This window comes from Colias croceus, chromosome 19, assembly GCF_905220415.1.
Source record: "Colias croceus chromosome 19, ilColCroc2.1".
Taxonomy (NCBI): Eukaryota; Metazoa; Arthropoda; class Insecta; order Lepidoptera; family Pieridae; genus Colias; species Colias croceus.
Window position 1 is genome coordinate 5,008,470 of NC_059555.1, and position 25,965 is coordinate 5,034,434.

Genomic DNA, 25,965 nt, shown 5'->3' on the forward strand with positions numbered 1-25,965 from the left:
AAAAAATATAAATTTAAAATATGTTAGTTATTCTGTTCACCTCGCGTTAGCAATGTTTATAATACTGTCGGTGTTGGATGGTAAAAGTTTTAGATTTTTTGTGTATTTAAATTTATTTTCATTCATGTCTGTATATTCTGCTACCGTCTTTAAGAAATATTTTTTTTAATGTGTTTTTGTCTTCTTTTAGCAATATAAGTATTATTATTTAATTGCGTAAACATTAATATACCTCTGATCATTATGCATGTCCACATTATTCTGATTTTGTGCTGAAGAAGTTTTTTCAAGAGCATCAAATGAACGGCAACGACCACGCTCCGCTACAACTAGGGCTTCAGGATGACGACCCAGTTCTGAAAATTAATTTGACATTAATTACTTACTTATCAATCGAGTCCATTTACAATAATTTTTACACAAAAATGAAATATCAATTTTGCCCTTACTGTTTCACTTCATGGTTTATTTAAAGATTTACACTTACAAATCATTTGGGTAAAATGAAAATTATGTTAGTTATTCTAGACCTCTATACTATTATTAATTTAAAATTTACTTAAGAGAAGTTTAACTGTTATATAAGTGTCAGATACGTTAATTTTTTGGATATCATATCTAGCAATACAAGGGACGAAGTTGCGAAATAAAACTAATTGTATTAAATCATTTATAAAAAAAAAAAAAAAAAAAACTCACCAACTAATACTCTCTGCAGCGCGTGTTGCGTGGAAGTATACAGCGCGATAACTTTTCTGTCCCTGTGCTTCTCGTTGCCATTCTCCAGTACTGTGAGCGCGGCTTGCAGTTGTTCTTTCGCTTCTTCTAGCTCTCCAGATGCCCATAGTGCAAAGCCTAGTCTGTGACGGACTCGCGCCTAGATGGTAATTTCAATGTTGTTTTACATAATTCTCTATTTTTGTTCGATCAATTCTGCACGAAAATTAGTTCTTACAAAATTATTTATAAAAATGGTTATATCAAAATTTTATTGGCAATGTTAATATAAAAGTGTTCAAAATAAAAATATCATTTCGTAAAGGATAAAACTATCCTTATGCAAAGGATATTTATAATTCTATAAAATTAAAATTGTAATACAATTAACTGAATCGTTTACAAGTAAAAGATCAAAGATTACCAAAATACTTCATAAATAAGAATGGATAAATAAATAATGAGATCAATTATTATATTCTACGCACCTCTTCATCAGCATCAGCCAATCCTTCAGTAGCAGCGAGCGCTTGTCTCAAATACGACACAGCGCTTCCACACGCACCCATCGCCAGATGCGCTCGACCAAGATCTGCTAACGCGTGAGCTCTACCTCGTGTGTCACCTGATTTATAGAAGAAAATAATATGAATATTAAAAAATGAAAGTCGTTAGAGAAATAAAAAAAAAACGCTCAGCAAAGTGGGCATGGGTCGGGTAGAAATAAATAAATATTACCAGAAGCAGTAGCATGTCTTAGTCTTGACTCGTGCCAGCGAGCGGCTTCCGCGTGTGCTCCCGTTGCTGCGTGAGCTGCTCCTAGGCCGCCACATGCACGAGCCTGGATAAACAAAATAAAAATAAAAATATAAATTCCTGATAAAAGTTAACTTGAATAGATATTTGGAAAAAACTTGTTGACTAAATCGAATAATAACAGAGGACCAAGCGTAGAACCTTGAGTGACGCTTACTTCTATCAAGTAGTATGTGAACTTATACGAGTAAAAAAATAGTTATTATTTCATTAATTGCAATATTAATGTAAATCATTTTGTTTGTTTGATTAAAATAATGCCTATAGTTAAAAAATAGGCGTTTAATCGTATAGCAATAAAATCAAAAGCATGATAGAAATCGCAAGCAAATTATTTCATGCCATTTGCTTTATTTATATTCTCATAAAAAAGCTTCACCTGTAAGTGAGTAAGTCCCAGTCTATGAGCCAATTCGAGCTCAGTCCTGTGATGTCTGATGGCGGCGGCGTGTTCACCGAGCGCCTGATGCGCGACACCCAGCGAGTGACACGCTTCCGCTTCCATTATTTGATTGTTTAACTCCCTGATGTATGAAAATTAAATTAGTGATATTATTGATGTTAGCAATTAATAGTTTGACAAAGAAATCAATATTTTTAAATTTGAGAATCAGATCGGATGTTTAGATCGTCGCCTTACTCTATAACGTGACGGTATTGCTATGACACACACACACACATGCCACTTCAACAAAAACATGGAATTGTGACAATTATTTGAGTAATTTTTAATTAATTAGGTAGCTTTACGTTTCGTTAGGTTCTTTTTCAGATCGACTCTACCATAATTATTATTATACTGTAATTAAATAAAACGTACTTTGCAATATTTTTCTGGTGTTCCAAGCAAGATACAGCTTGCTCTAAATTATTCAGTGCGATATGTAAAGCGCCAAGTTCTCCATACGCTTGAGCCTTTGCTTCTGGCATTCCCAGTTCGTGTGATACTACTAGTCGCTTCTCTAGGCATACTAGTGCTTGTTGTAGATTACCCACGGACCTAAAATGAATATAATTTTTTTCATGTTGTTAGCAAAATATGTAAAACAATTTTAAATAACGATCGTTTTCTTGCATTGTAAAAGGCTTCATTCAATTTAATAGTACTGAAAAGTTTTGCATGATGTTAAAACTACATTAATCAAGGAAAAAGATTCCGTCTTCTGATGCAGTTATAACCAAAATCATTATAAGGTAATAAATTGTATAAAAAACATTGATGCAATGCTGAAGTTTCTAAACGCAATACTATAATAGATACCTACCTATATAATAATTTCTTATAGCATTTTATACACCACAAATCCACCGTTTAATTATTTATAATTGAAAAATAACTCACTTGTGACTCAACCCAAGTCCTCTATACGCCCTCTCCTGCTCCCGCGCATTGTTCAGTTTAAGAGCAGCTGCGAGATGCTGCTCATGATACTTTACGGCTTCATCTGGATCACCGAGAGCATCATAACAGTCGCCTAGAGAACCAAGTGCTCTGGCCTTGTCCAATTGGCATGTCGGTGTATTCACTCGCTCAAGGATTGCTAGTTGCTGTATGTAAGGAAGTTTTAAATTTGTGATGAAGTTTTAGATTATAAACTATTAAAAAAATTGACATGATAACTATACTTATCGTAGAAGTTACAAGCAAAAACTCAGTGTTAAATTTATTTGATCTCTCACCTGTTCTAAGTAGCCAATGGCATCTTCATAGTGTCCCATGTTCAATTTAGCAATACCTAGGTTTCCGTATGCCTGTGCTTCTAATGCGCAATCTTGTAATTCTTGTGCTCTCTCTAGTTGCTCCTGTAATCATGTTTGAATATCAAAAATACTTAATACATAATGTGTAAAGAAAACGCAATGAATACAAACATTTTAACGTTTAAAGTCATACAATTAATAGTCGATGGGATAGTTTTCTTACCCTATAACATCGAGCTGCGTGTGAGTAATGTCCAAGTGCCATATGTACTGCACCTAGATGAGAATGAGCTCTGGCCTCTCCAGCTGCATCACCCGCTTCTTGGCGCAGAGTAAGTTCCTACAAAAAACCAAATTTTTTGATTGCTCTTGCATGTACTTACATGTAAGCTAAACATTGTATAATATAATGTTATTGTATAATCTAATGTTTTGGCAAAATAAAGATTTTATTTATATTTGTTTATTTATGAATGTAGATATATAATAATGACCCATTGTATTGCAATAGGTTGTAAACATGTATATAACCAAATGTATTTGTATGTAATAAATTATTTGAGTTTGAGTTTTGAGTAAATAAATGTTAACATTGTTCCATAATTCAAAAAAGTGTAGTAAAACCCATTACCAATATATAGACAAATGTTAAGTGTATACTGTATAAAGTGTATAGGTTACCTGAGTATGATGTCCTAAAGCAGCGTCAAGTCTCCGCTGCAGTCTTCTGGCGAGACCCAGAGCACCGCACGCTGCTGCTTCAAGAGAACGATCTCGTGCCTGCAAAATTAATTGGATATTCCATTAAAATAAAACTTATTAATGGAATTATTAGGTGGCATTTTTACTGAACACATGAGTCATGTACCTACACAAAATTTTCTGATATTAGTTCCAATAATAAAAAGAAGTAGTAATATTTATTAACTAACTGATAAAAATCACTCAAACATCAGTCAAACATTATTCACCTGTCTTGCAAATCCAAGTTGCCGTTGGTACATTTTAACCGCCTCTTCAACGTCACCCATTTTTATCAGTACATCTCCAATGTTGCCCAAAGCTCTGAACTTTCCTTGCAAATGTTGCGTCATATGGGCTATAGCTAGGAAGTATTTTTGACACTCGAGGGCTGTTTCTAAATTACCTAGGGCTAGATGTGCTAGCCCCAAGTTACAATAAGCCCTACCCATATTCATTTTATCTTGTAAATCTTTGGCAAGTGATAGGTCTTGATCGTAGTATCTGGAATGAAAACAAAAGGGACATAGAACTATTAAGCAGTACATTTCAAAGTAAAAATCTTCACATAATTTGAAATAAATGTGGTTCATACAATATTTTTAAATTGAATTGAACACAAATAAAAACACGATTCAAACACAATTATTATTAATAGCTTACCTTACAGCTTCTCTATAATTCCCCAAACAGTAATGCGCATATCCCAAAAAATGGCAAGCCTTAGCTTCTGCAGTGACGTCACCAAGTTCCTGCGACAACATGAGATGCTGCTCATAGTATGGGACCGCTTGAGCAAATTCTCCTCTTGATGATAAGCAGTTGCCCAAGTTGAGTAAAGCGCAGGCTTCACCTGCTGCGTCTTTTAGTTCACGAGCTATGCCTAGAGGAAATATTTTGAATAAATTTTGCTGCATTTTACTGATTATAATATTCAATTATGATATTTCCGAAATTGAATAGTAGATTAGCATCCGTTTTTTTACCATACGGGAGATTGACGATTTGTTAATGAGTTTATGAACTGGCATATTTTTAAAAGGGAATAACTACGCTAAAGAAATTTTATTTATCATTATATAGAAAGTAAATAAACTTACCCAAATGAGCTCTATAATGGAACAGCGCCATATCATGAGCACCAAGTGCCTGATACGCAACCGCCAAGTTCCCATGGGTTGATGCTTCTGAACTTCTATCGTGCACCTCTTTAGATATCGTCAGTTCTTGTTTGTGGTACTTAATTGCTTGTTCGTAGAACCCCGCGGAGGAATATGCGTTACCAATGTTGCCGTATGCTCTACCCATACCGGCTTTATCCTAGAAATAAAATTTTAATCAAAAAAAACGACGTGTGACACTCGGGGACTGCCGCGGTAAAGCTATTGCATGCTATGCCTTCAAGCCACACCTCCGCCCGAGTGGAGAGCGTGAGGTTTTTTCTTTACGGAATTTCTCGATTCGGTCCCCGCGCTCAAGGCCCGCGATAGAAGCTATGCAATAGCTTAAAAAATAAAAAAGTCGCCGTTCATTTTAAATATTTTTAGTATTTCTGATACATGAAATCTTATTACGTTGTTGTGATGAAATAAAATTGTATAATAGGTATCAACTACAAACAACATCATCTAGAAATAAATTATACATCTGAAATGAATTAATTGATAATCTTAAATTTCTAATTAGTCTATAACTGCCATTTGAATTGACTTTTTCGTGTATAATTTGTGAAAAACATTAATTTATGGAACCATTATAGTTTATTAGCATTTTATTGTAATTAATGTGAATAGCAAACCTGTAACTGTCTGGCAATAGATAAATGAGCTTGATGCAATTTGAGCGCTGCGTCATGTTCCCCTAGCAACTGGTATACAATGCCTAGGTTTGAACAGGCACGGCCTTCGCCAACCTGTTGATTTAAATACATTAAATGAGATTTTTCTGCTAATGATTTGCTATTTTATATTCGAAAAACCGTTCATCTTTTTATCTAATAAATAAAAAATTGGAAAAATTTAACCGTGTAAAAATAATTACAAAAGAAAATAATTATTGTGAGAAAAAATAACTTAATTATTATTTATTATAATACCTTGTCTCTTGCAGCGAGAGCTACATCCAATTGCCTTTCGTGCCATTTTTTCGCTTGTGCATAGTCTCCTGCGCATCTATAAACAAGAAATAGAAAACAGATATTTTAAACTTTAAACATAAATAAATATACAATGCGAGACAACTTAATTGAATTCAGAATGAAGTGAAAGAACTATAACGATTCTAGTCTAGAACAATAATAAAATTCATGAAAATATAAAATAATTTTGTTTTATTAATTATTAGCGGAGAAATTTCAATTTAAAAATTCATTCCCATTATTTTAATAACTTTCTCTTTTTCGCGCGTTTGCCGCTTTTTTATATTTTTTTTATTTCCAGCGGTCTCATTTCTTAGTGGCTAACAACTTTTCTATACACTATTTTGTTCAACCTCTTTGATCACAAAAAGTTTTCATGCTATAATTAAACAATACTATTGTGATACTATTATACTTACTATTATAATAAATAAACGAAGTATTTAATGACATTAAAAAATCTGTATAAATAATTGTAGGTACCTACTAGTTATTTAAAAAAAGTCAAAGTAAAAATAATTGGAAAAATATCATGTTTAAAATTATTCAAATAATTCTACTAGATTTTATTACTTTATAGTTTATCAATTCGTTCGGTACATTGAATGAACAGTTATCAAATGTACAAAATTTCCGTTACCTTGCAGCATGCCCAAGACCCGCGTACGCTCTTGCTTCGATAGCTCTATCTCCTAAATTCTGGGCTATCCTAAGCACGTTTTCGTGATAAGCGATAGCTTGCGAGAAGTTTCTCCTATAATGATACGAGGAACCTAGATTTGAATATGCTCGGGCTTCTTCAACCTGAAATACCATTAGTTATATTAAGGTCATTTATAATGCATCTGTGCAGCATTACTTATGTACAAGTTCAATGAATTTGAGCCGATTCTAAGAATTTGTGTTGCTTCTGTGCCAAGTTTCATATAGATAGGTACATCCATGATCTATTGGGTGAAAAGGGCGGTGACTCCTTAAGATGTTATTGCAAAAACAATGGTATTAGCCATAGATAGAATTTATATTTATTTCGCCTCATTGATAGCGAATAAAGTCCTCTATTCAGTATAAAGCTATGGATATAATATATAAAACACAAACAGACATTCAGTAAAAGCCAGTTACATAAATCTAAGGTGTAAACACATACCGAACTAGCAAATATCCAGCCTACCTGATCGCCGAGCCGCCTCGCGAGCCGCAAGTGCTGCGTATGACAATCCACGGCTGAATCAAATTCCCCCATAGCCAAGTAAACAGCGCCGACATTCCCTATCTCCCTGGCCTCTTGTAATCTATCGCCCATTTGTTTAACTAGCTGTACGCATTGTTTGTGGCTCGCCAGCGCATTGGGATAGTCGCCGATAGCAGTGTAGACGTGCCCCAGGGAGGTCAGGGCTGCGGCCGCGGCCTGGGTGTCCTGCAAATGTTATTTATTTTTTGTCCCATTACATGGTAATTGACAGCTTTCCACATTGTTTATTTAACGTTAATAGGTAGGTACTTAAAGGTTAAATGCTCGTATAGCAGTCACAGTTTATTAAAAATGACAGCGACCAGGGACAATGCATTTTTCTGGTGCAAGCAGAAGTTTGTTAAGTTATGGACTGATTTTTTATTTAATATCGACCTTTGATTAACACGACCAAGGCTGATTTATTAAAAATAAACCCCATTATTATGTTGCAGTAATTTGTAAGTCAGGTAGTACATATAATTATTATTTTAATCAAGTGAAATAATACTGAGAAAATCATTCTGTATGTTTTAAGTGGGGTAAATTATATGTTGTAAATACTTTTTTAAAGAAACTTGTAAATATTGCCGAGCATAATATATTATATAATGCTTTCATAAGATTTGACGAGAATTTGAATGTTAGGTACAGAGCAGGACGTAGATCCAAGTTAAAGTACAATAAAATTCCCAATGCAAAACTTTCAACGGGATGTGCATGAGTAGGTTATCGATGAAGATAATGAAGTTTGGTGAAACATCAGTCTTTCAATTTATCAATTTCACTTTTAATTTTAAGACAGCTCTATTTAAGCTTTCGAATCACTTTCTCAATTTGCATTGTAAATATATTTATTTATTCTAGAAAAATGCACATTTTATTAAAATATTCTCCATAAAAGTATACCTTTAAAATTTTCTAAGCTAATGTATACCAGATCACCTTCCACATTGATTTAATATTAAATTTCAAAATGGATATAACAAAAACACATTCTAAGTTGAATATTTCCAAAAATCACTTAAAATTCAATGCTCTGTCGACTAAGAGCAAACAAAAGGAATTAAAAACAAATAAAGGGCCGATTAGAATGCGGCGCATCCTTTTCACTAAGGAAATGGATGACAAAAGGAAAAAATATCTGACGACGGACCGCCAATAGGGTCTTTGTCTCGATGAAATGAGTTAGTGATGTGAGATTTGTATCGATATATTTTTTGTTAAAATAAATTTATTCAAACGAGATAGGGATACGCTGTCAAGGTTGCTTGCATCGTATTCAACGTGAATAATTAGCATATAACGTTTATTAACGGTTCATCACTAGTTTTGTATGGAATTTATCAATAGCGTTATTTATTGCACTAGAGCGCGTAATACTTATATTTCCATGAAAGTTCTCGAAATTCAATTTTCATATTATAAAAAACTATTTCATTATGTATATGGTGTGCTAAGCGATAAAATAATGCAATTCTACCGAAGCACATTGTAACATGCATTGCAATATAAAATAGTCTACAATTCGCACCAGGCATATATTAAATCGAAATCGTAAAAGACATAACTTTGTCGTCTGAATAAGTTCGTAATCAATTCCTATTACGATTACTTTTTGTCGGCTTTAATTGCCGACGATGAATATAAGTCGATAAGCCAATATCGACATTAAAAGCCCGTCGGGACTGTACTATCAAGTCAGTCGGGTTGCAGCGATCTAACTAATTAAGTATGTGCAACATGATACGATAACGTGGTGATTTACATATTGACTCGATCTCTGTTGGACGTTTTCCAACTATAATAGTTTGGGCTCTCTTGAACTTAAGGTTCTGTCAGGTCACATTGCATTCCGCGCACAGCGAAGCCGTTTCTGCGCGTTCCTGGTGGTTACAATAAATAGAGGCTACTTGAATGAAGTTTGCGTTTATTTAACCTTTATTATATTTCCTTTTGTGCACCTTGTTACGTCGGGTGTTATTTGTAGACAATGCGATATCGTGCGTTGTATAATAGAATGCTTGTATTTTGCAACTTTTTTAACGATTAGTTGGCTTCACTCACCTACCTATGCAATATGTTATTATCTCACTGTATATAATAGCCGTTTAATAATTATTATTAATATGATCTAACTGTATAAAGATAAATAAATAAATAATAATATAAAATTGTTTATCATCATAACACCAGTGATAGGTCAAAACACCATAGTGATTGATAAAAGTATCCAATCTATACATATAATAAATCTGTAGAAGGGTCAATTCTGTACATTGAAAATATTGAAAAAATAACTAGCAGGGGGTGTTACTGGATCGATACCAAACCCAAATATGTGATTAAAAAAATTTTTGTCTGTCTGTCTGTCTGTCTGTCTGTATGTGAAGACATCACGTGAAAACTACCGGTTCGATTTCGATGAAACTTGGTATAATTATACCTTATTATCCTGGGCGTAAAATAGGATACTTTTTATCCTGGAAAAATACGTAGAAAAAAAATTAATCTCAATTTTTCAGTTATCCATAGACGTTGTTCTGTAGTAGGTACCGCGAACACACGTTGCGTATTATTATAGACCTAGCCGTATTTGGGTCCAATAGATATTTATAAGATGTCATTGTCCGAGTTACTCAAAGTGGAGAAATAAACCATCCACGCAAAGACCGACATCCGCGCGGACAGAGTCGCGGGCGGAAGCTAGTAATCCAATAAATTTAATTTTGCGGCTAAATTGTGGATATAATATGGTTTTGAATATTAAAATACAAATAGCTCATAGCGTGGAATTCTCGATTTATGAATATTCATTTACGAGTAACTGGAATCTCGGAACGGTAAGTATCGATATATTTATTGCTTTAGAATTTTTGATGTATGTGTTATATTTTCACTTGATTTTAGTTATTGCAAATTGTTATTTTGATTGAACTTGTTTGTAAATTTTATTCTGATACTATTATAGCGCACTTATTAATATTTTACAATGGAGTATTTTAATAATTGTTAATTTAAATATTTATCAATTAGAATTTTCTTCACACAGGCGAAATATCAGTCGTATAATGTGTACATATTCTTTAATCATTTGATTAGTTCACTGACTCATGTATTAGCGACGCGACGGGAATCGCGGTCGTTTCAATAATCCTAACGCGCTTTCAATTGTGAAATCCTAGATAGCGAGTGTATCGACGCTTTAATCATTCTGACTACAAAACTAATTATCGAGGCTAGACGAACATCGCCACAAATTCCCTTCTATAGCGTAATCCCTTTAATCTCTGACTGGCAATTCGAATCCCAGCTCAGATAGCACCTGCGCGATGGGTTATTCAAGGCATCCGTTAATGAAGCTCAGTTACCTCACATGTTACTGTCAAATTATTCGCGGTTTCATCTAGTGACTAGTCGGCATCGCTTCGTATTCACAGATAATGTAAACTTTACATAATCAAACCTTTGTCGATGTGAGCATATTGTGTAAATGTAAACATGGATATTCTTTTTATTATTTAGTGGTTAATCGCAAAATTTGTTTATGGGTGGTGTTCAAAGAACCATTAAACGAAATTTATTATATATTATTACAAAATTTAGTAGAGTACTTAAATTCATCGGTCATCCATTTATGGCTTTTCTTCAAAATCGAATTCGCGCAGTTCACCTTATAAATATTTACTGAAGCATCCATAACGCGAGCATTGATTTCTTGCGCCGTAAAACAAAAAGGTGTCAAATATTAAGCGGTATAAAGTTGAATAAATCTGTAAATTGAACCCTTTCATATAGTTTTTTCAAAGTCAGTTTCGATTATAAAAATATCATGTTACTGACAAATCCTCACCTCCGCTACCATTTCTCGGTTACTTTGAGTTTTTGTCGGTCGCCATTCGGTTGGAACGCGTAAAATATTTTTACGAGTATTTGTTCCACAGATTGTTCCATATGTGGATACTGTTCACATTGTACTTGGCAATAAAACTTGAGCTATTTATTTTACTTCACATAACTCGTTTGTTTTATGTGTCCTTAGTACAATTTCTATACGCGTCTACGGGTTACTTATTTGTGGATTAATTTAATTTAATATAAACAGACGATACCTTGTACATTGTACCTTGTGCCTTGTAAATTTCACCCAAAATATCTAATTGCTATACATATGTACTTGTCACTGCTTTTGCGTTTTTCTTATGATAGGTCATCGTTGAATTAAAAAAAAAAATTGGTAGGTCGTAGGGTATGCAATACAGTCAGATTAAATCCATACTACCTAAATTATGAGATCGTTTAAAATTGCAGCATCATTTGAAAATTAAGTGATCATTTTTGATTCAATACTTTACCATGCATGTTTCCTAAGGTATATTTAAGGTCTATAAGTACCTATTCCATAGGTAATTGGAATCAGTGATTGCACCTATGCAGTACCATTTCATAATGCAGCTTTAGCGTTGCATAATCAGTTATCACTTTCACAACAGGGACTCTCATAGCTACGTTAACTGCAAATTAACATTACCCGCGGCGCTCGAAGGCTTTAATAAGAAGTGGTTTGACTATTAGAGGACGTGTAATACGGGCACCGGTTATAGCAAAACAAGATATGTAAAAGTGCTAAGTTTAAAGACAACTATTCACACTATCGTAAACACTGAGCTTGGCAGATTTTTTAATGAATACGTTGTACTCGATTAACTCATGCTGGACTACAAAATAGGAATACATAGCAGCTGGTGATTTATGTGATGGTAAGTAACTTTAAATAGAATACGATTTTTTCAACTCTTATTTTATATGTAGGTACAGCACAACATTCAGCAAAATACCGTGAAAACACTTAAATAGGGAATCAAATTGAAGATGACTGAATACGAAGAAAAAGTAACTAATGAGGATAGGATATTTTTTTAAACATGGTTAACTAGACGTAGACAACACTAGGCAATATTATCTTAGATTTTGACTACGGTTAATTGCAAGCGTAACCAGAAATATTTCTAAAAAGCGTCGCTTGCTTTTTATTGAATCTATCTGTAATATTTTTTATCCAAAAAGAATTTCCAAAAATGTAAATTATAAAAATAGAAATTACTTTCTCAAATTATGTAATCCGTATAATGTTATACAGACTATAAATGTCTCCAATACATATTAAAGCACTTAAAAAGCCATAAAATCAAACATAGATACGGCCATCTATAAACATTAAAATATTCCTTGCTTTACTACTCTCCAATGCATATACATAGTGCATATCTAAATGCATGACATAAAACTACCAGAAAATAAAGATTTATTAATACCTTATCTCGTTTAATCTTTCCTTAAGACTGAATACAAAGTACACAAGATTACTTTACGAGTAAAACCACATCTTATAATTGGACGAAAGTTAAAAAACAACCACGAGGCAGGGTCACGGTCGGGGATTGAATTCCTATGCAAAATTAAATAAGCGAGTGCTGCGCCGCGTTTAATATTACAACTCTCTTGGGATTATAATATTTATATTATATTTCATTTGTTCGTACAAATCAAAGGCTTTGTTGTTTATGTTATGTAAATAAGTATCCTGCCTTTTGTTGGCTCTTGTTTGAGATATGTTCGTATGGGTGTGTCCGATTTTCGCTTCAAGGCATCTCGGCATTTCTTATTATTTGATAGCAGTTATATACTTATAGTATACTTTATAATATTATTTTAATTAGTGGTGTAGGAGTGCGAACATAATTTGTAATGTTTGCATCCCGTGTTCGATATTCATTACATTTTAGCTCACGTTTAAGTAAATCCTTTCGTTCTTCGAGAAAATAAATTTGAATTGAAATACCTAAGTATTTTTTAAGAGAAATACCTACATAGTCATTGGACAAATATGTAAAATAAAAAAGGAAATTTTGCTTTCATCTGAAATCTCTGCACACATTGGTGTTACTAGTGTATTGGCGGCGATGACCATTTACCATCAAGTGACCGCCCACATTCCCCTTTGCTTGCTCTCACATAAAAATCTCTGCAAAACACATGAATATCTTACCTTACACTTCATAGCCAACACGAGTTGGTATCTATGCGCAGTAAGGGCGTCCTTATACGACCCTTGGCTGAAGTACGCCGCGCCCAGGTTGCCGTGCGCCCTGCACTCGCCCGCCGTGTCCCCGAGCGACTTGGCCACGGCGAGATCCTGCTGCATGTAGTTGATGGCCGCGTCGAGTTTGCTCAACGCCCAGTGAGCTGATGATAATGCGCTGAACACTGAACCCCTGTGGACATGCTCTATGTTATAACGGCCAAGGATGGACAAGGCATGGATTTTGGAATTGTTTTTAATGCTGTCTAAACTGGTAGCGAATATATAAGAATAGGATTTTTGAAACTTTTCGTTTTCAATGCAAAACTAAATAAATTTCAACGAAACGTGAGGCAAATTGGCAGGCTTTGTGTAATTTAACTGAGTATCACGTATAGCTATAAAACACGATTGTTTCTAGACCTAAGGTTAGTAAAACTGAATTCGAAATACGTTTCAACCGCAAGTGTTGATCGAATAATAAAACTTTTCAAATATGAAGATGAATTACTATCTAGTTATTCTAGATTCAGTCTAACTGCATCTGAGATCATAAATTTTACTATTTTCGCTTAATTTTTTTTTTTTTTTTTTTTTTATTATATACTGCTTCATGGCAATCTGTTGATCACAACAATAAGCCACTTTTTTGTGTGATATTTATCTGTTGGGTTTTTTTTTTTTTTTTTTTTTTTTGCTTAGAAGGACACATCTCAAATGGATGTATCATTCCATCCTTACAAATCTGCCCTGTAGTGTTGGCACACTGTGTCTTTTTAGCCTTCTGTACTGAAGGCCTTGATCTCCGCTTAATTTAAAGGCTAGCTCATTTTTATGATTTGAAAGTCTTTTCTGGTAGGCGTCACTAAATTTAGTTATCTCCTGTTTGACAGTGGGTAGCTTTAAGTCTAAGTATATGATCCTATTACTGATGTATGATGGGATGTTAAATATAGTCCTTAAAGTTTTTGTTTGGAAGCGCTCCAGTATCTCTATATTACTATTACTAGCTGTGCCCCATAGTTGGATGCCATAGGTCCATATGGGTTTCAAGATGGCTTTATATACTGCTAATTTGCTTTCTGTCCTCATTTGTGAATGGCGTCCAATTAACCAGTAAAGACTACGAAGTTTCAAGTCCAGTTGCTTCCGTTTTGTCCAAATATGTTTTCGCCATGTTAGCCTTCTATCCAAGTGCATGCCTAAGTATTTAGCATTATCCTCTTGAGGAATGTAATCATTGTTCAATTTAACTGGTGGACATGTGTCTCTCCTGAGTGTGAATGTAACATGTTTTGATTTACTCTGATTTGCATGTATTCTCCAGTTTTTAAGCCATTCCTCTATTTTATAAATGTGATTTTGCAGGTGATCTGAGGCTATTATTGGATTTGAGTGAGTAGATAACAAAGCTGTATCGTCCGCGTATGTTGCGACTATGGTGTTGTCTGAAGTTGGAAGGTCGGCTGTGTAAATAATGTAGAGAATCGGTCCCAGTATGCTTCCCTGTGGAACTCCTGATTTGATCTCATACAGTTCAGATGTCACTTCATGAAACTTTACTTCAAAACAACGTTTGTAGAGATAAGATTTGATAATGTGTAAGTATGAGTGAGGGAGCATCTTTTTAACTTTGAATAATAAACCGTCATGCCACACTTTATCAAAGGCCTGGCTAATATCTAGAAATACTGCTGAACAGTATTTCTTTTCCTCCAAAGATCTGCTTATAACGTCTACAATACGATGAATTTGCTCAATTGTTCCGTGATTCTCCCTGAATCCAAATTGGTGGTCCGGGGTGATGTCGTTAAGATGTACTTTCAACCTGTTTAGTATGATCTTTTCGAAAAGTTTACCCATTAACGGTAGAAGACTTATGGGCCGATATGATGCAACTTCATTTGGTATCTTATCAGGTTTGAGTAACATTATTATTTGTGCTATCTTCCAGTGACCTGGAAAATAATTCAATCTTAAGCAGGCATTAAAGATGTTGACGATTGCTACTATACCCTTTTTTGGTAAGTTTTTCAAGAGAACGCTATCTATGCTATCGAATCCTGGTGATTTTCCATCCTTAAGGTTTCGTATTTCATCCGCTACTTCGGAAGGGCTAGTGTATTTTAATGGAGGACACATTTGATCTGCGCTTTCCAAATAACTATGTATCTCAGAGCTATGCTCCGGTCTCAATTCTGGAAATGGTTGAAAAACGTTGCACAAGTGTTCACCAAATATTGTAGCCTTTTCCTGGTCTGATCTCGCCCACATCCCATTGGCTTTTCTGATAGGAGGGATCTGTTTTCTAGGACGATTTAGTTTTTGTGTTGCTTTCCACAACGAATAGTCTGTGTCCGGACTCGGGGTTAGGTTAGATAAAAATTCTTGCAAATTATTGTTGGTATAACTTTTTATTAGTTCCTTGAGTTCGTTAGAAGATTTATTGAACACAGTTTTGTCTGAGGGATATCTGGTTCTATGCCATATTTTACGTAAATTACGGCGTTCGAGTATTTTGACTCTAATGGCTTTTGGGTATTCGTTGTTCATTAGTGGTAACCTTTTTCGTTGTTTCGTGGATATCGCTGCTGCCTCATGAATTGTTTTATTAAGGTTTTCAATGGCTTCTTCTATGCTTTCAATAGTTTTGAACGGGTGTATGAGCTGAATTCTGCTAGTGATTGCGTCCTGGAACATCTTCCAGTTAGTTCTTTTGTTGTACAATCGTTCTGCTGGCTTCACCATCACTATTGTTGTATTAAAATTCAATGTTACTGGCGTATGGTCTGAAGATAGATCCGTGCAAGTTTCAACAGTCAAGTAATTGCGGCTTACACTTTTGGTTATATAAAAGTCGAGGAGATCAGGAATTCGATTGTAATCTGTTGGCCAATACGTCGGCTCCTGAGGGGCGATACACGCTAGTTTTAAATCCTGTATAGTACTATATAGTTGCCTTCCACGGTGTGTGATTAATCGAGAACCCCAGTGGGTATGTTTTGCGTTCCAATCCCCACCGCAGATAAATCTGGAGCCGAGATTGGAGAAATACTCTATGTAGTCATTCTTGGTTATCGTGTGTCTTGGTGGGCAATACACTGCAGAAAAAGTTGTTTCAGCTTTTTCACTGATCATAACATTTATTGAAGTTGCCTGTATCTTATCTGTACGGTATTGTTCTAGTTCGTAATGTTTGATGTTGTTTTTTATTATTACTGCAGTTCCGCCGTGACTATTACCTGACGGATGGTTAGTTGTGTATACTGTGTAGTTTGGTATTTTAAAGTAAGATTTTGCAGTGAATCTTGTTTCAGAAATTAATGCTATATCGATTTTTTCTGTTTTAAGAAATGCTTGAAATTCGCGGCGGCGTTCAGTTAAGCCGTTGGCATTCCAAGTGACTATTCGGATGGAATTAATCATTTTGTTATTAGGCTTGACACTAGCTGGATCATACGATCCATCATATTGTCCATCATGCTAAGCATGATTTGTTGGAATTTAGCGAACATTTGTTCTAGTCTGTCGGAAGGGTTTTCAATTTCAGATAAATTCTTGATTGGTCGATCTTTTGTTACATCTGCATAGCTTCTCTTCTGTCTGTAATTAAACTGTCTTGGATTAGGTCTTGGTTGTTCTTGTGTTTTTGTGTCAGTACTTGACTGGATTGGGATTTCTTTTATGTTTGATTTGGTTTTTAGTAGTCTTTCTTTATATTGTTTATATTTAATGCAGCCCTTATAGCTTGCAGGATGCTTTTCTTGACAATTCGCACAAGTGGGATCTGTTTCGGGTGTTTTAGTGCATACAGAAGTGGGATGTTCGTTGCCACATTTAACACATCTGAATGGTCTAAGGCACTGGTTTTTGGTATGTCCAAACCTTTGGCATCTTTTACATTGCATTATTTCATTTTTCTTATAGGGAGCTTCAAATGCAACTTTCATTTGGCATAAATATTTTAATTTGAATATTTCTTTATTATTTTTATTTGGTTCTAGGTCCACAAAAAATACAGGTAATGCTTTTTTGGTTGACCTATGCAAGATATTTACTATTTGTCTAACTTCATGTCCTTGCTCTCTTAATTCTTGCTTAATTAGAGAAATGTCTTCAGTAGCATGTAGTCCTCGTAATACAACTCTGTATGCTCTCTCACATTTTAATTTGTAAGTGTAATGCGATATATTATTTTTGATGAAGTGTTCTCGGATAGCTTTGTAAGTTTGAACATCATTTGGCATTAACTTGATAATATGCCCTGATCTTAAAGTTGTCATGTTGTATGATTTGTTATCCACAATTGTATTTAAAGTAGCTTTTAATGCTGTGACATCCATGACTCCAGTCACGAAAATTGGTTCAGGCTTAGGTACATATTCCACGTCCTTGTCAGGTACTTCTGTTTCCTCATCAGTTAGAATGTCGTATTTGTTATGTGTAGGTACATTGATGATTGAAGACGTGTGCCTTGATTTCTTTATGTTCTCATTATCTATTGGGCTTGTTTCTTTTCGTTTTTGTCTTATGAGAGGTACTTTGTCATTCTGCCACTGAATCGAACTGATCACTGTACCTTCTCTAGTGTCTAATTTCTCATTTTCTATTTTATTGTCTCCAGTTTTATTTACTGTTGGTAAACTGTTACTACGATTTCTAAAGAAGATATTTTTATTTAATTTTTGCTGTATCATATTATTCTTAGGACTAGAATTTTTTTGGGTGGTTTCGCTCATATTGTTCCCACGAGTAAGGACGAACTAAGTAGTCACTTGAAGGGTGACGCCTATTCCTCCAAGAAGGCTCCATACAACAACGTTGGCCGGGTCCGTTGAGGTTGGCGCTATCAGCTTGCTACCTGCAAGCCATTCATCCTTTCGGCGCGTATCCCACCTTAGGATTAGGGTGAATTTTTATAGAGGCTTTCTACCTCGTGACACGGGCGATTAAGCCAATGCCCCCGATCTCAGGACTAGACCATGAGATTGCGGGTTGAGGAGGTCATTTCCTACCCCCAACATAACTTGTTTCTTAGGCAGGTTGCATCGGGTTAGTTACCGCCGCCCGAGACTCGGCGTTGTTGCTCGTTTGGCACCACCCAGGGGAGACGTGTAGGGTGAGTCTAGGAATAGATGGTAAATCCTACGGACGCGAGCAACTTCCTCCCCTTAATTTTCGCTTAATAATGTAATAATTGCAGCGCAGACAATCTCCATAGTCATTATTCGTTGGTTGTTCTGTTGATGATAGTGGCTAATAAAACCTATTCCCTGAATTGATGTAACGACTAAGTAACTAGAGGATTAATGGAATTCGCTTGCTCGTGTCAGTTTGATGAGATTATATGAGATTTACGATGCCTATTTACTTATACGTGTACCGTGTTGTTGTAACGTTATTAAAATATTAAGTGTTACAAGATATTTCATCCACTCTTATTTATATAGCTTTCTAAGTTCATTAGGTATCGTGTTTCTGTACATTAGAATGGGATCAACAACATAACAAAGCAATATTACTACACACTTCACTGCTTTTATTATCCATTATAGATATTCTGTATTACGATACTTCCTTTATAGGCTATCATCAGTCACAAATAATCTCATATCGATAAGGATCAAAAATAAATGTCCGTATTTATACAGTTAAAGAGATTTCTCTCGCTTGAGTACAGAATAAGGCATCGATACGAATTCGATCCATCAAATTGAGATAAGATCATGAAGAGGTGTGGGTTTCGGCGCGATGCGCGAGTTTGACGTCGTCACTTGCCGACACTCGACAGGTAGGGGCCCAAACAACTTCAATTGGAGATGGTATTAAAGGCTTAAAAGGCTGACTGCATTAAAGATGTGTATATTTGTGTATGTATGTACATATGATTATATTCTTGTGGTAAGTAAACGTATATCAAAGCATCTAATAAAAATATCATCTACAAGTTTATACCAGAAAGTGCTTATTTTATTTATCGTAGTCGTAAATCACACATCTTGAACATCTTGAATGCAGCGTACCTACTACTTGTTACAATGCGATAGACGTATTTATGCCCACTGATTATATCCATATGTTTCGGTAGTGGGGTAAACATTAACTGATCGCAAACTATACCCTGCACTCGAATCGATATAATTGCATATTGCGTTCGCGAGAGCCATGATTACCCTGGTTAAGGAAATCAACAAAGCCAGTAACTTTATTAGATCGAGTTTTTATTATTATTGTGATTTTCAGGAATTTGTTGGATATGCTAGGTAATCATCCACGTATAAGATTCTACAAGGAAATTACCTAGTGTAACTCGGATTATAATGTAGTACCACAGGTCTTAGGCCACATATGAGAGAGATTATATTTATCACGTCGCGCTGGTATGTGTTGGCGGATATTGATTTCAAACTGTTTATAAAATACTGCAATTTAGGTATATAACGAATGCATCTTCTTTGTGTTAAAAAGCGGCTACATCCAATGCGAAATTTCTTTAACCGCAATCGTCTGAGAAAGTATAAATCAAAATGTCGAAATTCTGCCACAGATAAGCATCCGCTAAGTATATATAAATTATTTCACCGTCATGTTGCAAGGGTTCGTTGATTAAAAATAATAATGTAGGTACCATTAATGAATGTTGTGTAAGGGTCATTTGTCTTCCTCCTATTAGGGCTTTGAAAGGTAGAGTGGTAAGGTGTGAAATTGTTAAGATTAATCTGAAACAGGATATCTCACGGCGAGGGTTCGCTAAATTATAAATTAAATGGTTCTACATAGCGGTCAAGTGATGTGCGAAAGGATTAGGGCGGTGATTTTGATCGATGGCTGCGGTAAATGAAGCTTTCGGGTTAATTGTTTTATGGATCCATGACCACTTGCGGCTTCATCAAAATAAACAATAGGTGAGTATATCGATTTTATTTGCTTTAAATTTTTTTGCTATATAAAGTGTTTTTATGACATTTATTTTGTAAACTCCTAACAAATTAGATGACTAGGTACCTAAAGCTTGATATTTTCTTCAAAATACTCGAGATTTAGACAAATTATGAAATACCAGGAAATAGCTTAAATATTAACATTTCCAATAAACGCACTTTTTGATGTTGTTGTTATGAAAGTGGCAAATGTAACTAACCTTAGTTTTAATGAGCATGATCCGATTCTTAGAGCAGCTTCCAGCACTGTCACTGCTGCTTGGTACTGTCCTGCAGCCAGCAATTCTTGACCCACGACCTAAATAAAAAAAATATATTTTAGTACTGTATTTAATTACCTTAAACAAATAAAAATTAATTGGCTTTTTAAAACATGTTTTATGGCTTACCCGACGAGATCAAAACATATTTTTACGTAAATCGCTGCAATAATTTAAGGCGATTAAAAGCTTACTGAAAATGTGTACTCGTTTATTTATAAAATCAATAAAATTTTATGTTTAGTTAGCCCATTAATGGCAATCTTGGATGTTTAAGAGTTTTCGTTATCTACAAAATTGCATATACGAGTATCGACGCTTAATTTATTATTATCCAGTCCACTGCGGGTAAGTACATAAAATATCTCTGAAACTAATATGTTATTAAATATCGCTGTTTCTTTGATCTTCTGTGCGGCGTCATCGTCCATTAGACTCGAAATAATAATGAGGTAACGTACATAAATGCGAATTTGAGTATCATTGTCCAGAGCAAAAAAGCGAGACGGATTTTTAAAGTCCCATTATTTTTTGTCGTATCGTTTCGGAAGCTGACATTTCTCATGCGGCAATAGTGGTTTGAATATTTAGTGAACACCCACGCTGTATTACGATGTATAGAGGGATCACAGCTTCATACTCGAAATCCTCCTCTCAAGAGCATTATACGACTACCGCATAATTGGATCTACGTATTAGCAAGCAGTTTTATGTCCTCCCGTGTAGGTAACTGCATTGAATCACCTTTGGGATGAACGTCTCAACTTTTGTTTTTTACTGGTAATTTTGCTGATATTATACAAAATTGAATTTTAACATAAAGTCACCGTGACCTTAGTGTCACGAACGGACGTGGAAAAAACTGCCGGATAAATAACAAAGGAATGTCGATGTAAAAACATAAAATCTAATATTTAAAACTGAACGATTGTAATAAGTACCCAAGAGTACCCCTTTCAATTTATACACCGACTGTATAGACGATAATAAGTAGTTACCTTCTCTATTTCGAAAGAGATAAAAAGTTTACCGCAAAAAGCAAATTAAGAGGCTTTTTTATCGGCGTTGTAGAACTTTGAGTATAAGGATATAGTATAAAACAACTGCAAAGTTTACGCAGAAGTATCCATGTAAGAAATGCTTAGCATTTTATTTTCGTTTTACAATGTTCAGGTGCACGGCTAACCGGGGAAATATTTAGTGAATAGTGAACCATTTCGACCATTCACGTCCCCACAGATCAACTGTCGAGCAGATTGTATGTAAATGCGTGGGGTTCGTATTTATGGCGCTTTGATCACTCAGACCCCATTGTCCAGTCGTTAAATGCACCAAAAAATGTTAAGATGTCCGACAGGCGGTCTGGAATGTATGCAAATAAGTTTGCCGTATCTTAGTTCTGCTTTATCTGATCTAGAATAGTGAATTGCTTGAAAATTAAACTGTGCATTAAAATAATTAGTACATTCAATTCTGTAGGCTATCTGCCTATCATTAACTCCCAGAGTCCGTTTCTTGACCTAATCTGTAAAGCTTGGCTTGGTCATTTCCGATCGTTTGGCACTATCTCCTCGCATGTATTTATATCTATTACCTCTTTAAGATAAAGGTGAGGCTAACAGGTTCCTTAATAGAAGTTAACATGGATGATATTTGCAAAATCATAGGTATGTATGTATTTTGTAAATAATGAACCGTGTTGAGATATAAATCTCTACGCGAGGCTTGCTAATGCTTTTGTTTAGATAGGCTTGACGTGAATAATTATTTGCCTTCCATTGCATCAAAGTAAGAAGATTTGCTCAAGATTTATTGTTTCTAGAACTTTCCAAAGTTTTATATAGGTACTAAAGTCTAAGGCGTAAAATAATATTTTAATATAATGGATAGGTAATAGGTATTATGAAAAATAATAAGTAGTTTGAAATGGTTGATTTATTATGTATTAAGGATTTAAGGATACAGTTTTTTAGGACCTTAAAGAAAAGCAATCATAAAGAAGCAGATGAAGATGCGGTATATTACAAGCGGCAACAGAGAAATCAACCTTTATAACAACCACCTTATTTCCGGACGCAAGTAAACACTGACTAAAAAGAAAACCCTTTTCGAGCAAGTATCAGATGTCCTTTGCCCGGGAGACCGGTGACAGTTTAAATAAACTTAAATTCGACGCATCGACAGCGGTCCCACGAATGACAATATTTTATACCCCTTTACCGCATACTTATGCCCCATTTTAACGAAAATAACGATGGCATTTCGGTTACTTCACTTTGAATAAAGTTAACATTGGACATGTCGTATGCTGATAATGCATAATATATAACTTGTTATCTTCGAATTTCTTAAATTGCTCGATCTTTTTCTTTTTGGATGTCGGATTTTTTAAGTTAACAACAATGTAACAAGCATACAATTTGGTAAAAGTTTTAAGTGTTTAAAATGTAAGTAGGGATTTATTAAGCCGTCACCTTGTTTGGGGTGGTTTTGGGGTGGTATGCTGATGCTGTGAAGTAATGCCAGTTTTTTACGTTATTAAAAAATATCAAATACATAACATCGTAATGTGGGTAAAAATATATACTTATTTTTATTTTATCGTTAAAAGTGAATGACTTCTTTGACATCCGGATCCTTAATTATTTATACAATTTTATGTGATAGGTCGTGTAATTTTCAATCATCTTATACGTATTAGTAAGAATATAAAAGTTGAATTAAAAAGTTTAACGAGCTTAACAGTAGAAGCTTTTAAAAATTATACACTTACCGATATTAAAACAAACGGTGACTGATCCAACTTCATAGCTTCCAACTGCCTGAAGGTAGGTTCTAGTGTGGTTCGTAAAGGTGACTTGAGGGAGGCTTCAACCAGAGCTGCCAGGAGTTGTCGTGACGACGGTTCCACGCCGAGCCCTGAACTGAAGGCGGCCAGAGCCTCGCCATGTCTCCCCAGACATTGGAGAGCCACCCCTAAACACAATTTATAGGGTGTTTTTTATTTTGTTTAACACGTGTGTGTTATTGAAATTGATTTGTATTTATTGTATGCCTATGACGTATGGATATGGCTGCCGACCATTATTGGCGCAATTCGCATTATAATTGAGACAGAGAAAATGCAATATTATGTGCTTTGGTTCTAAAAAAAATCTTGGAATCTAATAAGGAAATCTAATAAGGATGTGAAATAAATAATTTTATTTTTTTAATTTTCAAATTCATGTCCATAATTATTACAACAATATTGTATCATAAGCAAACACTAACGACAGGATTATTATATTCTATTGTGATACTATTGTATTACATATATCACTATACTCCGTATTTTAAACTAGATATAAGGGACATCCACCTATTAATGGATTGAGGTTAGAATTATTCGAGGGCCAGCCGATGTAGTGAGATTTCCTATCATTAAAAATCTGTTCGTCACGATTAGATGGTAAAATATGTTATCATATTCATGTACGTGTATTTCGACACAACTATCGGAATGCTGGTCATTATACTTATCTGGATAATTAATTGGAATGGTTTAAAATTTAATTTAAAAACCATTGGCGATACATAATAAATAGGAAGTATTTCAACACCCCGTGGCATTAACCTATCTTGAATCATTATTCGTTTGTGATATTGAATAGATGCTTTTCAATATTTAAGAAAGTTACTTACATCAATTTACTAGATAGGAACATCTAACATTTCTCTGGTTCTATAATATCTTAAGATCTGATAGTGGATAACACCTATAAATGGACCTGTATTTGTTTTAACTGTAACAGTAGGAAATATTGTGAAGACTCACATCTCGTAAATCATTAAAAGCTATTTCTTAATTATTTATTTAACCACTTCAGCGTAATTGTAGGTACTAGTTCATTTATTTTAGAATATGCATCATAAAATATAGCATTAACATAAACGCAATTCATTCGTTGCTATTATACCCGTTTCAAATGCTTTACTTTAGTGCATTTTAATGACGAAGCAGTTGTTTGATGACGAATTTTCTCGCGTAAACTTAGATATTATTGTATATTTTTATGCGTTTGAAATTAAATTAAAAATGAAAATGTAATTAGTTCTAAACATATCCTACGCAATGATAATTTACACTAATTTATACATATAGGTAGGTACCAAAGTGGTATAATATTAATAACATTCAACATTCATTGGTAAAATAAGAACATTCTGTTGGTAAAATAAGTACGGTGTCCAGAAATAACTCAGTAAAAAACTTTTTTTCAAAGAGAGCTGAATATCAATGTATTGTTGAAAACTTACCCTGTCTATAATAGGCTTTTGGCCAATTGGGACAGAGTTCTCTCGCTCGAGTGGCATCTTGTAGAGCTGCTGCAAATTGACCCTGTTTTAGTCTTGCTGCTGACCTATGGAGAATAAATAGTTTAAAAATATAATATAACATAGGTCATATTGTTACAGTAACACTAACACAGAATATTTTTGTTTGTAATAAAAATAATGAGTTTGATGCACCATTTAAAATTTGTTATTTTCCATTAATCTAAATCACTTACAATAATAGCTATACATAATATTATTATAATCAATCGAACAATAAATCGAAATCATTTAGATTTGTTACAACAGTTTACATAGGTATAACATTTCAAATTATCTTTCTACATAAACTTCGAAGAACTATAAGAAATGCATTATAAACAAATAAATTTACCTATTACTGTACAATATATGGTTAGCGGGATCCAAAGTCAAAGCATCTGTGTACAAAGCAACTGCCGTAGAGAAGTCACCCGCCTGACAAGCAGCATTCGACGCTCTGACCTTTTCTACAAACAGCGCCCTGGATGCAGCACCCAGGGATGCGGAGCCTGTTGGCTCGACCTGCACACAAAATTGACATTTAAATTTATGAGGATAGAGATAATATTTCCTTGTATGTGTTTAAATGTGAAGTTCGCGATTGTTTGTACTCAAACTGTACTCCACAAAATTTATCAAAATAAAATGTTAACTATGTATGTATGTCGAAAATGTTATTGCTTTTCCGTAAAAAATTATGATTTTTAATTCAAATTCGTATTAAAACGTTTTCAAATTCTAAGATTTTTTAAGAAAAATGCATAGGAACATAATATGTGTGTGTGTGTGTGTGTGTGCTTACAATATATGTAAGTATAGTGTGTGTTTTCAATACAAGTATACAACCACTATCTACGCCAATGGATCATTCATATTATGTACAATAACTCCGTTTTATCGCGATATAATAGGCAATTGGAAAGTAAATGAATGAGCGTGAAGCATTACATGTTAACACGACTTTCTTTTTATAATAA

General features: G+C 34.5%; 1 protein-coding gene across 2 annotated transcripts in view; it reads right to left on the reverse strand.

The window, feature by feature from the left end:
• Nucleotides 1-25,965, reverse strand: part of LOC123700463 (tetratricopeptide repeat protein 28) — a 63,108-nt gene that overhangs the window by 17,540 nt on the left and 19,603 nt on the right. For both annotated transcript variants that reach the window (XM_045647678.1, XM_045647677.1), the window contains exons 3-24: nucleotides 25,341-25,510; nucleotides 24,929-25,032; nucleotides 23,403-23,605; nucleotides 20,570-20,667; nucleotides 13,396-13,621; nucleotides 7,287-7,532; nucleotides 6,753-6,916; nucleotides 6,071-6,146; nucleotides 5,774-5,887; nucleotides 5,076-5,295; nucleotides 4,639-4,858; nucleotides 4,206-4,479; nucleotides 3,916-4,014; nucleotides 3,458-3,574; nucleotides 3,214-3,336; nucleotides 2,876-3,081; nucleotides 2,354-2,533; nucleotides 1,913-2,057; nucleotides 1,456-1,558; nucleotides 1,206-1,342; nucleotides 700-877; nucleotides 233-356 (exon numbers count right to left, since the gene is read on the reverse strand). In XM_045647678.1, the coding sequence (XP_045503634.1) occupies nucleotides 233-356; nucleotides 700-877; nucleotides 1,206-1,342; nucleotides 1,456-1,558; nucleotides 1,913-2,057; nucleotides 2,354-2,533; nucleotides 2,876-3,081; nucleotides 3,214-3,336; nucleotides 3,458-3,574; nucleotides 3,916-4,014; nucleotides 4,206-4,479; nucleotides 4,639-4,858; nucleotides 5,076-5,295; nucleotides 5,774-5,887; nucleotides 6,071-6,146; nucleotides 6,753-6,916; nucleotides 7,287-7,532; nucleotides 13,396-13,621; nucleotides 20,570-20,667; nucleotides 23,403-23,605; nucleotides 24,929-25,032; nucleotides 25,341-25,510 (3,527 nt within the window). The remainder of the gene's footprint in view (nucleotides 1-232; nucleotides 357-699; nucleotides 878-1,205; nucleotides 1,343-1,455; nucleotides 1,559-1,912; nucleotides 2,058-2,353; nucleotides 2,534-2,875; nucleotides 3,082-3,213; nucleotides 3,337-3,457; nucleotides 3,575-3,915; nucleotides 4,015-4,205; nucleotides 4,480-4,638; nucleotides 4,859-5,075; nucleotides 5,296-5,773; nucleotides 5,888-6,070; nucleotides 6,147-6,752; nucleotides 6,917-7,286; nucleotides 7,533-13,395; nucleotides 13,622-20,569; nucleotides 20,668-23,402; nucleotides 23,606-24,928; nucleotides 25,033-25,340; nucleotides 25,511-25,965) is intronic.